This window comes from Protopterus annectens, chromosome 9.part0 (assembly GCF_019279795.1).
Source record: "Protopterus annectens isolate FY-2018-M chromosome 9.part0, PAN1.0, whole genome shotgun sequence".
Taxonomy (NCBI): Eukaryota; Metazoa; Chordata; order Ceratodontiformes; family Protopteridae; genus Protopterus; species Protopterus annectens.
The window spans coordinates 1,030,163,070-1,030,176,562 of record NC_056743.1 but is presented as its reverse complement, the minus strand read 5'-3'; the positions used below and the strand labels follow the sequence as shown (position 1 = coordinate 1,030,176,562).

The 13,493-nt window shown below is 37.8% G+C and overlaps 1 protein-coding gene across 1 annotated transcript in view; it reads right to left on the bottom strand.

Annotated features, from left to right (window-relative positions):
• The window catches only part of SIKE1 (suppressor of IKBKE 1), a gene marked incomplete at its 5' end in the record, with an annotated part of 136,978 nt that overhangs the window by 96,165 nt on the left and 27,320 nt on the right, over positions 1-13,493 (bottom strand). The window contains 1 exon segment of the mRNA XM_044083821.1: positions 8,020-8,162. Coding sequence (XP_043939756.1) covers positions 8,020-8,162 — 143 coding nt within the window.

Here is a 13,493-nt window from a genome sequence, read left to right as displayed (position 1 = left end):
AGAAGATCTGGCCACATTTATTTCCACAAAAAAGCAAAGCCAGCAAACAACGACCAGATGCATAACATATTGTATTGTATATTAACAACAATACATAAGTGCAAACAGCACACAAACAGCACACAGACCGGTTTCGGCTGGAAACCAAGTACACAGCCTTCTTCAGTGTATAAAGAACAATTCAATCAGAGCTGTTTATAAAGTACAAAGTCAGATTTCATTGGTGGATGTTCATAAATATTCATTTAGTCCAGGGGGGAACAACCCACCAAGCTTAATAATCCATTTCTTTTCCTTCCCATTTAATACTGTATGCCACCCTGTTTTGTTGGAACGATCCCCAAAAACCATATCAATAATGGTAAACATAAATCTAGCTGTTGGATGTGCCATGTGATGTTTATATAGAGCATTGTTGATTCTCTTCTGTTTTATGTTACTGATATGTTCAGAGATACGTAGTCTCATGGGACGAGATGTTTGCCCCACATAAAAAGCTCCGCAGCTACAAGTAGCCAAATAGCTGATCCAATCGCTGCTGCAATTGGCAAAAAAACGGAGATCAAAAACTTGGGGGCAATTCCTGCTTGAAAAATCCTTGGCTTTGTTGATATATTGGCAGTTGGTGCAATGCCCGCATGGAAAACATCCACGTAGAATGTCACCAGAAAGAGTCGTATGGACATAACCAGTGTATCTAGTGTCACTGTGTTTGTTGTGATTGAAATATGTATTCAGATTTTTACCCTTCCTATAGGAAAAAAGACATCGAACTGGTATTAAATTGGAAATGTCATCATCACACTGTAATATGTTCCAATGCTTGTGGATACTCTCAATAAGGCAATTGGAATTCCTAGAAAAAGTAGTAGTGAATCTAAGTGGTTGGGATGATGTATTGAAATGTTCTCTATATTTAAGTAGATCCGATCTGTCCATGCAATTGACCTGGTGTTTAGCAGTGGCAATATCCCCCACCTTGTATCCCCTTTGTTTGAATCTATTGGTCAAGTCAACTTGATAGTTGCAAAATGTAGCATGTTCTGAGCATATACGTTTGGCCCTGATGAATTGGGCCTTGGGAATGTTACGTGCTATGTGTGGAGGGTGGAAACTGGAAGCATGCAAAATGGAATTATACTGTGGGAATTTTCTGAACATGTCCGTCCCTAAGGTGTCATCTGGCAGTCTATTAATTAAGACATCCAGATATGTAATGCTGTTCAAATCATGATGTTCAGTAAAAACAAAACAGGGTGGCATACAGTATTAAATGGGAATGAAAAGAAATGGATTATTAAGCTTGGTGGATTGTTCCCCCCTGGACTATATGAATATTTATGAACATCCACCAATGAAATCTGACTTTGTACTTTATAAACAGCTCTGATTGAATTGTTCTTTATACACCGAAGAAGGCTGTGTACTTGGTTTCCAGCTGAAACCGGTCTGTGTGCTGTTTGCACTTATGTATTGTTGTTAATATACAATACAATATTTTATGCATCTGGTCGTTGTTTGCTGGCTTTTCTTTTTTGTGTGCCTTATACTAGTTTTTCTAGCCATGCATCTGCTTTCGTGCAGGGAATTTTTTGTGTGGTACACTGGTTCTGACTTCCTGCTGGGGCCTGCGACCTTGATGCTGCTGCAGGGATTTGTTGCAGCTTTCCAGTTTTAGCTTTCGCTTCTGGTTTTTACTTTTATCCTTCGGATTACATCGGTGGATTTTGTATTTTGCCTTCTGCCATACTTGGCCCTCCTGTTCTGTGAGTCTTGAATTCTATTTTGACATTCAAACATCTATTTGTGGATATTAGCATCTTGTTCGTGCTTTGGGTATCATATGGCTGCCAATTTGAATGTTTTCACCATACATTCTATTTTTTGCATATTAACGGCCGTTTACTTTGCAACTACCTTTGGTTTTGTCCACATTTACAAGACTATTTGGAACATCTTGTATGTCTTTGGCTTAAGGCGGACATTGGGCTTATTATAACCGAATGGGATATCGGTGCTGCAGCTGCTTTGGATATATACATGGATTCTTTGAACTTTTTTCACCATAAAAGGTACTTTTTTTTCCCCACTATATGGCATTTTTCATATGCCTTTGGTACTGGTGGAGTTAGCACGATTGAATTGAATGACTTTGTATTGGTCCATGAGTGCAATATAGAGTTCGGGACACTGGTTGTTTGTGTTTTGGACTACATTTATCGTAATAACAGAGACCAGGTTTCTCTGGTGTGTTCAGCTTTTGGTTCCTAACTGCAGATTACAGGCTACGGACAACAAGGTCATTCTACATTACGATTTGGGATTTTGACGTTTTTGCAGCTTGGACATTATGTGCTGACTGTATTTCAACATATATATATTTTTTATTTGGTTTCAATTTTTGATATTACATTTTGGCATTCTGGTTTCGGTATATGGCAATCTATGTGGTTTTTATGCCACTTTGTCATTGGTTAGTCTAGTGCGACATACAAGTAGGATATTTCATCACCCTATTTGGCTAAATATCTTGTTTGGGATTATATCCGTTATTGTTTTGGATTATAATCACTGTATCAGGACACAATATATTAGGATACATCCTGGGGTTCTGATATTCACATATTTCATCAAGTATTTTATATATACCATGTATATTGTGATCCCACTCTGTTTTTGTATTGACTTTTTTTGTTTTACAATCTGTTTTTGCTAGCATTGTTATTCTGATGTTTGTTTCTACTTTTGGATTATACAATTGGCCTTATCATTTTATATAGGGTACCTTATGTATGTTTGATACTATCGTACAAGTAATTGTTTGATTGCCATCCATTGGACAGCACTACAATAACTGTTGGAGACAATAACGTTTGGGTTATCTTTGTCTCATATTTGGATAACAATCTTTTTTCACAGGAATACATTGGGTCCCCCCCCTTCCTTATATCTAGTTGGGATTGATTTCTGCAGTTTTGGCCTCATATGCATCTATTATTTCATATATATTGTTATCATAGGTGTTCCATTATTATATGCTGACATACAGGTGTTCTTTGATTCTCTTATCAGTGCAGTTTCTATATTGCTCTTAGGTCTTTTGGACCAGATTATTTGGGTCTCAGTAATATCATACACCTGTTTAAGTGCAATACAGGTGACTTATTGATATATATGTTTTGATCTCATTTTTTGGTCTACTATTTTGGGTTCCCTCTCAGTCTTCAGTGTTCTTGTGCCTTTGGGTAATTATTTTTCATATATTTCGGGCGCTGGTCCAGCATCATTGTTTTTCTGGATTGGACTATATGGTAGACTGTTTGAACCGGGTCCTTCTCTCATCCAGTCACCCACCAATATAGATTTTTGTTACATGCCTCCTCCTTTGGTCAGGATAAGTATAACATTCTCCTCATGATATGATATTTTGGTGATAGTCGCAGCCTTTTGAATTGCTGTTATTGTCTATTCACCATTTCTTTGGTGTTTTAGCTGTCGTAGTTTTGTATTCTAAACTATTATTGACAGTTTCTGCAATTAGGTTTTTTGACACAGTGGCTTGAACTCTGGTACATCAATATGGATTTATCTAATTTTATTACTGGATTGACTGGTGATAGAGAGGACCTTGGGGCCTTTGGGCTAGGTCACTCTATTCAGGATAAGAATGATTTATCTGAACAATCGAATCCAGAAGCATTTTGCCATAAGCTTTTTGATGATCTGAACAGATTATTGCGGTCATTACGTGCCAATGTTTGGCATAGTAAACTTTTTAAAGCCTATCAGGCTGCTGAGATTACCCCTAGGGGTTTACGTATACGTACTATCCCCCATGTGTCTAATTGTGATGAGGAGTTGACCACACAATGGCTTAAAATACAACAGGACGCCACTATGGCTTTTGTTGTGGAATTACTCAAATTTCATAATCGTGCTGTTGACAGGGGACTGGATGAGATTATGGCTACGGTTAGCAAACTAAAGCCTTTTGAACATGAGCCCTTTTTTGGGGGCCAGCTTTCTAAAATTGCTTCTGATTTAAAAAGGTTTTATGCTGAACTTAGGGCCCGAAAGATAAAGAAATTCTCCAGAGACAAGGATGATTACTCCCGTGGGAGTCCCTTCACACATCAGACTAAACATGTGAGATTTACTAGTTCTCCTGCTCCTGCTAATAAGAGAAAGAGACCACGGTCCATCTTGCGTAAGCGCAATATTGATAATACTTCGTCCATTGACGATACATCTTCTGGGACTGACAATGAATCCCTGGCGGCATCAAGGTCCCCGTCCCCAAAAAGGACTCCTGGGGGTATCCCTTTAGGACCAAATACAAACGGGGGGGGGCGCAAACATCCAAGAGGTACACAACATCCAAGGATTATTGGAAATGGCTTTGCAGAAATAAATGAATTTTCTGATACTAATGTTCTGAATCTGTCCAGTTTTGAACTTTCTTCCATACATATTCAGGTCCTTAATAAAGGGTTAACTTTTATACCTGGTTTCATGGTTTCGGAAGATTTATTAGCTCAGGATTTAATGAGTTTTTGCAGACTTCTGAATTTGAGATTGTTTTTCGGGGAATCTGATTGTAATGTTGATGCTAGCAAATTCACATACCATAAATCCAGTTTTTCTCCACCCATGCATCCTATAGTTCATCTGTTCCAGAATAGCGGACTTAAAGATCTACATTTCTTCAGTTCTGATGTGATGTATAAACAAAATAACATCACATATGCTGAAAAGCAGGCTATTCTGGAACTACAAAACAATAAAGATATTGTAATTATTTCAGCTGACAAGGGTGGTGCTGTTGTTATTCTAAACTGGACTGATTATGATAGTGAGGCCAAAAAACAACTATTTGATGCTAGGTACTATTCAAATATGTCTACTGACCCCACATTCAGATTTACCCAACGGATTGAACAATTCTTATCAGACGCCAAGGATCGGGCGATCATCACTACTGAAACTGCACATCAACTTCTCATTAAGGATCCTAGCATTCAGTATATTTATTTCCTCCCCCAAAATTCATAAAGATGCTACCCATCCACCGGGCAGACCAATTGATTCTGGGAGGGGATACATTACCGAGCCCTTATCATTATTTCTGATCAAGTATCTTAAACCTTTGTTAACTTCTATACGTTCACGTTTACAGGACACAACTCATTTTTTACAGATTATTTCAGACATGCAATTTGAATCTGACTGGTATTTATGTACACTTGATGTTAGTGCATTATATACAAATATTCCACACCAGGCAGGCCTGGAAGCTTTAGCTTATTGGCTTGAAATGTCTAACTTATATAGCTTGGATTTCAACTCTTTCCTTGTTGGCCTGGCTGAGCATGTTCTTACAAGTAACGTCTTCTATTACAAAGATCTCTGCTTTTGGCAAACCAAAGGGACTGCTATGGAGGCATCATTTGCCCCTATTTATGCTGATCTCTTTATGGCTTATGTTGAATTACATATCTATGAGCCTTCAAGAAATATATTTCTATCTGATATTGATATATGGAGACGTTACTTGGATGACATATGGCTTGTTTGGAAGGGTACAGAAACTGGTCTTATGGAATTTGTTTCATACCTAAACAATAATGAATGGGGATTGTTTTTTACTGAACATCATGATTTGAACAGCATTACATATCTGGATGTCTTAATTAATAGACTGCCAGATGACACCTTAGGGACGGACATGTTCAGAAAATTCCCACAGTATAATTCCATTTTGCATGCTTCCAGTTTCCACCCTCCACACATAGCACGTAACATTCCCAAGGCCCAATTCATCAGGGCCAAACGTATATGCTCAGAACATGCTACATTTTGCAACCATCAAGTTGACTTGACCAATAGATTCAAACAAAGGGGATACAAGGTGGGGGATATTGCCACTGCTAAACACCAGGTCAATTGCATGGACAGATCGGATCTACTTAAATATAGAGAACATTTCAATACATCATCCCAACCACTTAGATTCACTACTACTTTTTCTAGGAATTCCAATTGCCTTATTGAGAGTATCCACAAGCATTGGAACATATTACAGTGTGATGATGACATTTCCAATTTAATACCAGTTCGATGTCTTTTTTCCTATAGGAAGGGTAAAAATCTGAATACATATTTCAATCACTACAAACATAGTGACACTAGATACATTGGTTATGTCCAGACGACTCTTTCTGGTGACATTCTACGTGGATGTTTTCCATGCGGACATTGCACCAACTGCCAATATATCAACAAAGCCAAGGATTTTTCAAGCAGGAATTGCCCCCAAGTTTTTGATCTCCGTTTTTTTGCCAATTGCAGCAGCGATTGGATCATCTATTTGGCTACTTGTAGCTGTGGAGCTTTTTATGTGGGGCAAACATCTCGTCCCCTGAGACTACGTATCTCTGAACATATCAGTAACATAAAACAGAAGAGAATCAATAATGCTCTATATAAACATCACATTGCACATCCAACAGCTAGATTTATGTTTACCATTATTGATATGGTTTTTGGGGATCGTTCCAACAAAACAGGGTAGCATACAGTATTAAATGGGAAGGAAAATAAATGGATTATTAAGCTTGGTGGGTTGTTTCCCCCTGGACTAAATGAATATTTATGAACATCCACCAATGAAATCTGACTTTGTACTTTATAAACAGCTCTGATTGAATTGTTCTTTATACACTGAAGAAGGCTGTGTACTTGGTTTCCAGCCGAAACCGGTCTGTGTGCTGTTTGTGTGCTGTTTGCACTTATGTATTGTTGTTAATATACAATACAATATTTTATGCATCTGGTCGTTGTTTGCTGGCTTTTTTTTTTTGTGTGCCTTATACTAGTTTTTCTAGCCGTGCATCTGCTTTCGTGCAGGGAATTTTTTGTGTGGCACATTTATTTCCTCCATATGTATGTGTGTGTTGTATAGTGACACTGATTACGTTCAACCTTCATTAGTTGACTTCCACTTTGCAGCTTTACATTTGTTTTCTCGTCAAATGCTGCAAGTACTGAGCTAGGTACATGTTGATATATTTTATTAGTATAAGTGAATGATTATGTTCCATAGACTTACACTGATAATCTGCATATTGTGTGCATTTCTCCCCAAGATCTGCAGACTCTGGCATAAAGGAATTTCTCCTTTCCTCCTTGTTGTGCTACCGCTGACTTGGTACAGTTAAAATAGGATAGGTTTGGAGAGGTGTGGAAGGTGGGTTTGCCTCCTACAAAAACACAGAAAGTATACAGAAGTAGTCTTTTCTGGCCAATATATCATTCACTACCTGGATATTAAGGGGTAAAATGTTCAGGCATAATGGATAAAGAGGGTCAGATATATCCTTATTTCTGCAAACAGCATCTTATCTAATACAGCAGAATTGATCTGTACAAGTTTTATTGTTTTTCAAAAGTTTAAAGTTCACAGATTCATATGCAACCACTCTCAGAATCCCTGTGTTTGATAGCAGCACCAGTGCAGAATTCAGACCACTGCTATTCAGATGCAAGTGCCATAGAAAACATCACTGTAAAGTGGCATGGACATTACCATGACAGTATACGTGCTAACTTGGTGATGCAAGGAACAGTGCAACTTCATTAATGCATGGTGCAGTTCCTGTAAATGTAGAGTTAAAACAGGAGGTGTTTGCAATGGTATTTGAAGCAGAAGGATTTTAGGTCTTCTTCATGGTGATGCATACCTGTATGTACTCTAATTTTCGTCCCCCACTCAAACAACCAAAGCCTAACTGTTTGGCTGGAATTTCTAGTAGTATTTCATAAAAAATAGCTAAAATTTGAACCAAGAAGCATACATCTTTCTTACTTCTTTCACAGTTTTAAGTTAACATACTATATGGGCCCTCAAAATTAGTTTCATACTTTGCATTATGTAGATAATGGACAGGGAAACAGTCCAATCAGTTCTAGGTAACGGAGATAAAAATACTTGTATAAGGAGGGTGTACATCAGCAACTCACCTCTGAATGATCACGATGCACCTTTAAGACAGTCTCTGCATGCAGTTTCTTCTTGGCCATCATTAGCTGCATCATCTGTTTTCTGTATTTACTCATTATCAACTCTAAAGCATACTGATGTTCCTCCAAGGAAAGCCATAGGTCTGGTGAAAGAAAGAGTAAAACCACTACTACGTGTATCGTGGTCATAAAAAGAAAAAAAAAACAAGAGAAGCTAGATGCCACATTGATTAACTGTAAAGCAAATTACCAGGGGATCCAATAGTTCTTACAATTGGCAAACACTATTTTCAACAGGTGTGTGATACTAAGGTAAATCATGAACTTTCCATATCACTGACAATGCTAATCATGTTTTGTCAAATTTCTTTTCATTAAAACTCAGTGTGTAAAAATTAAAACTAAAACAAACAACTAGTCCACTACTAGTTGAAATACACAATGAACTTTTACTCTAATTTAGTTAAAGTTAATAAAATTATACAATTTGTAGAGTATTTATCCAGAGATCTTAAAATGAGGAGCGATAACCATTTTACTATGTTTGTGCTACTCATTTTAAGATCTTTGAATCCTTCTTGGTAAGCTAACTCACTCTGAGGACTGGGGATATCTCCAAATGTTTTAAATCAAATATTTAAATAAAAATACAAATGTACAACATGAAATGCTCCCTCAGCTACAGTTCTAATAAAATGGGTCATAAAGTTTATTGTCTGTAGCTCTTGGCCAAAAAGGACAACTGTCTAAATGGACTACTAGGAAAACCAAATGTGATGATGTGAGTATTGCCAGCTATGCCACGAGAAGTAGGGCAGTGGATGTGTAATATATGCCATCATAGCTAGCTGGAGTTTTGTAAAGAATTATATGTCATTTGTATATCAAACTGATTTGTACAGGTGCTTATGTTAAAAATGTATTTGTAAAGCTGCTTGTGTTAAAAATGTACCAAACATGGGTCCTGCTGGACAGAAAATAAATATACCTGTATGTCAAGCAGTACTGTAACTACTGAAATGAATATATTTTAACAGAGGAGATACTGGAAGAGAAGAGGTTAATCTCAATCCGGCTAACTTTGAAAAATCGTCTGAAATGAAATTACCTGGTTTAGCCCATAAAGACTATATCTTACAGTGCAACCAGAGGCAAAATGTCTGTAAAAATCAGGACTAGTAATCCCTACTGTATTGTCCTTAGGGGTGAACTAATTGCTACCCTGGAAGGGTGGAAGGTTTGAAATGGTTTTACAGCTTCCGGATGGCATAACACATCTTAGCAAAGCTCTAGGTGTATGTATTACTGAGACACATGTGCTAGATTCTGGTTCACTTGATAGTAACGGGGCTAGTATGGGAACCAAAGGTCAGATTACCAGATGTTTGTGATGTCATTCTGTAGTCTAGCACTGAAATGATATTTTAATACTAGATGAAACAAAAGTTTCAGGGGAATCTGTTTTTGGAACTGACCACTCACCCACTTCATCTTGCTTCGCTTTATTAAGTAAGTAGGAAACAGTACAGAAAAACATAGTGAGATTAGTTAAGTACCGTTTTCTGTATCTGTGTGAATCTATCCATCTGTGCTATTTTTATTATTTCCCGTGACTGAAACTCTGGCGCTTATTGTAAATATATATTTACTACTTTCATGTGCTTTTATTGTTTATTATTAAATATATTTAAACTTTTCATTGTGGTTGGCCTTTTAGAGAATATTTTAACCTTTGAGAGTACTTATATTTGGTGACACTGTGTCCACTCCTGAAAGTCTTACTGCATTGGTCAAACATTACCATTTGTATTGGTATTAATTTTACTCAGTATAACTGGGTATCCTTTTAACAGCATTAGAATAATTGACTAGTGGCAGTATAACTACCTTATAGTCTGGGCAAAGGTAGCAGAGCTAGTAAATCTGTGCCAGCCTTTCCCAGGTGTGTGTTTTGTGTGTGTCAGCTACTTGGAACAAGGACAAGAGCACTGGTTTCATAGACAGGGTAGTGGAACACTTGACTGAGGACTACACTCGACAGCTGTGTCAGTGGGGAGTCTTTTTGAGGGCCTGGAGAGACAGAGAGACAGAGAGAGAGAGAGACAGACAGAGAGACAGACAGAGAGACAGACAGAGAGACAGACAGAGAGACAGACAGAGAGACAGAGAGAGAGACAGAGAGAGACAGACAGAGAGACAGACAGAGAGACAGACAGAGAGACAGACAGAGAGACAGACAGAGAGACAGACAGAGAGACAGACAGAGACAGAGACAGAGACAGAGACAGAGACAGAGACAGAGACAGAGACAGAGACAGAGACAGAGACAGAGACAGAGACAGAGACAGAGAAACTCAGCCCCTGGACTGAGTGCATTTCCTGTGTGCTCTTAAGGGAAATTGTGCTTGGTGCAGAGAACTGCATCTGAAAATACTGTGTGCATCTATTTTTGTTCCAAGTGAATGTCCCTCTCTAGTGTCAGTGACGAGGATGGAGACTCCCTGATCACTGGCCCAGAGCAAGGGGAGTCATACCAGAAACCAGAGATTCTCTCCAAAATTAAATGACAGCTTTGGACCTTGTTAACTTCTATGTAATAGCAGATACAAAAAATCTCCTATTCAATATATGAAAGAATGCAAATCCTTCCTTAACATTCTTTTTTAAATACATTACGTTATGTATTCAAGATGGCGATAAACCTTTGAGAGTTCCTTCGCTTTTAAGGATATTCAGCAGACTTGCAACTTCTCTTCTACATGCCTTTTATTTATTTTTTTTTGTTTTGTTTTAAATTCAGTACTGAAAAATAAACACAAAATCCAACATATATGGAAAAAAGCTAAACAATCAGCAACAGGGTTAAAGTCTGAAAACAACTGCCAAGAGTAAGAAGATTGAAAAGAATTCCCAGAGTGAAAATGTACAAAAAGAAACACACATTTCTCATACTCTATGAAGCAAAAGTAGTAATAGGATTAGGCACCTGTTCTCTTATCACTTTGCATGAAGACTTACTGCTGTAGTGAGTGTCTCACATACCCATAGAACCTTACTTCAAAAGCAGGGTTCTTATACTAGACTAAGAATAGGAGATGGATACACTAGAAAATTAAGCCTGGCAAGACGTCCTCAACATATCCTGTCCAGGTCAGAAAGTCCACAACTACTCTGTAGTGCTAATTAAATGTGTAAAGAAACAAGTTGCAGCCTGACAAAACTCTTGAATTCCTGACGTACACATCTCATGTAACTGCTGCTCTTGAGGATTTTAAGTAGTTGTTATATTTGCTGTGATCTAAGACTACATGACTTTCTAGCTACTTACATAGGACTGTGTTTTGTCATTGTGAGCCCTTTATATGAATGAAAAAAAAATGTAAGACTGATGAATTCCTTTGTTCTGTCCAAGTGTAACTGGATTTCACTATGCATATCCACAGAAAGCAGCAATTCTTTACTTTTTTTTACCTCTAGGAAAATAATATCAAATGGATAGAATGAGTCAATATCAAAAAAGATACCAGCTTACAAATTAATGATAAGTTTATTCTGAGAGACCGTATTCCTGTAAACATGGGTGCAGGAAAGACAAGTCATCTGTCACTGCAGTCCATGGCTATTGTCTGCTTAAGTTAATGGGTACTAAAGATGAGACATTTTTGGAAGGAAACAGGATTATCTTCAATATATGTTAACTCAAGTCACAACGACTTTTCTACTATGAGGTTTCTACCATATGCTAGAATTTCTTGTTTTACTGGGGAGGTGCAAGGTAAAATAAAAATTCTCCTTTGAGACGGGAGAAAAGATTTTACACAACAAAACTGGCACAGACTTCAACATGTCTAGTCAGTGAGCTAAACTGGTGGAAATGAGGATCTTGATTGTACAGAAAGAGCACACATCAATAAGGTACGTATGTAGCTAGGAAAACCCTTTCTTCTTTAGCACAAGGGATGAACCTTTTCCATTCATTATAGTATCGGAATCTTTCTGCCACTAAAATCATGGCTCAAGTTCACGGATTACCAAACACCACCATTTCTAGGTGGCCTGAAATAAAAAACAGCCTCTGTTTTATTTGTTTGCTATTAATCTTTGCCTGTATTGTGCTGCCATTCTAGGCTGCAATACTGCCACTACTGTAACAGAATTCCTTCTGGTCAAGTGTATGGTATATGCTTGTGAGTTTGGCTAGTCCCATGACTTCTGCATTTTATTTAGACTTCTACAACAATTAGGCAGTGTATGCTTATGCCTTGTCACAATCACACACAATTTTTCCCATATAGTTTTCTTACTTACTAGAGATCAGTTATTGAGGCTACCTCAGGGTTTCAAGAAAGGAGCAGAACTGCACAAGTACAGGCTGTCTGACTCCTGCTTCTAAACTCCCACCAGCATCGCAGCCACCACATGAATAACTAGCTTTGTACTTACTTAGCCCTTTCCTGAACTATCTCTAATATATCCACATCTCTCCCAAGCATTTCTCTCAAATGCAATTACCACTCTCATTCCTAATCTAACCCACACATACTCTAACAATTCTGAAACTTGGTCATGCCTCCTATCTCGCATCTGTTACTGCTTTTAGTCATATACATCTTCCTCTCAAAACACATGCATTTCCTAGTCACATACCTTTTCTTCCACTCGATTTGGATCTACATATCTAATGGTCTTCTTACAAAGCCACACAACTACTGCAAAAAACTCTTCCTGTCTACCTCTATTTCCTAGCTAATGAACCTCCATCCCTGCATCAAATCGAACCACCATAAACTCATACCTTTACTGGGAACTTTGCTACTGTCACACTGAAATGCAAGCCCATTCAGCCTGAAAATAGGCAACGTAAACATATGCAACATCCACAGCAAAATAACACAACCAGAGCTATGGCTCATATCACAATATTTCCATGGTAATGGCATAACAGACTCACAGCTAAAAGAGATGTATGGATCCCTTCCAATATCTATCACAACTACAGTATCTTCAGTAGCAATTGTCCAGACAAGAAACAAGAAAGTGGCGCCATAGCAATAGTTCATAACAAACATATGGCCTCAGTAACACTAATAGCAAAAATTAAACTGAGCAAAGACTGACCCCAAATGGACATTAATAAAAATAACTATATTGACCACTACTAAAATATATATTGCTACAGTCTATATATCCCTTCCCTCTTCCATTATAAAAAAATATCTCCTACACCATACGCTCTTTGACAAAAAGAATCAATCTGCATTTTAGGGGACTGTAACCTCAACTCTCTGGTCAACAATCACATTAATGTGTAACCTAACAAAATAATTCAGGACAGTGCAAGGACTAACACCCCCCCAAAAAAAAAAACTGTTAATAGTTAACATTATGACCAACTTCCCTGAGAAATGTTTCAGTCTCAGTATGCAACCAACTCCATCACTGACCATGACCTAGTAGTATCCTTATGGTCTTTC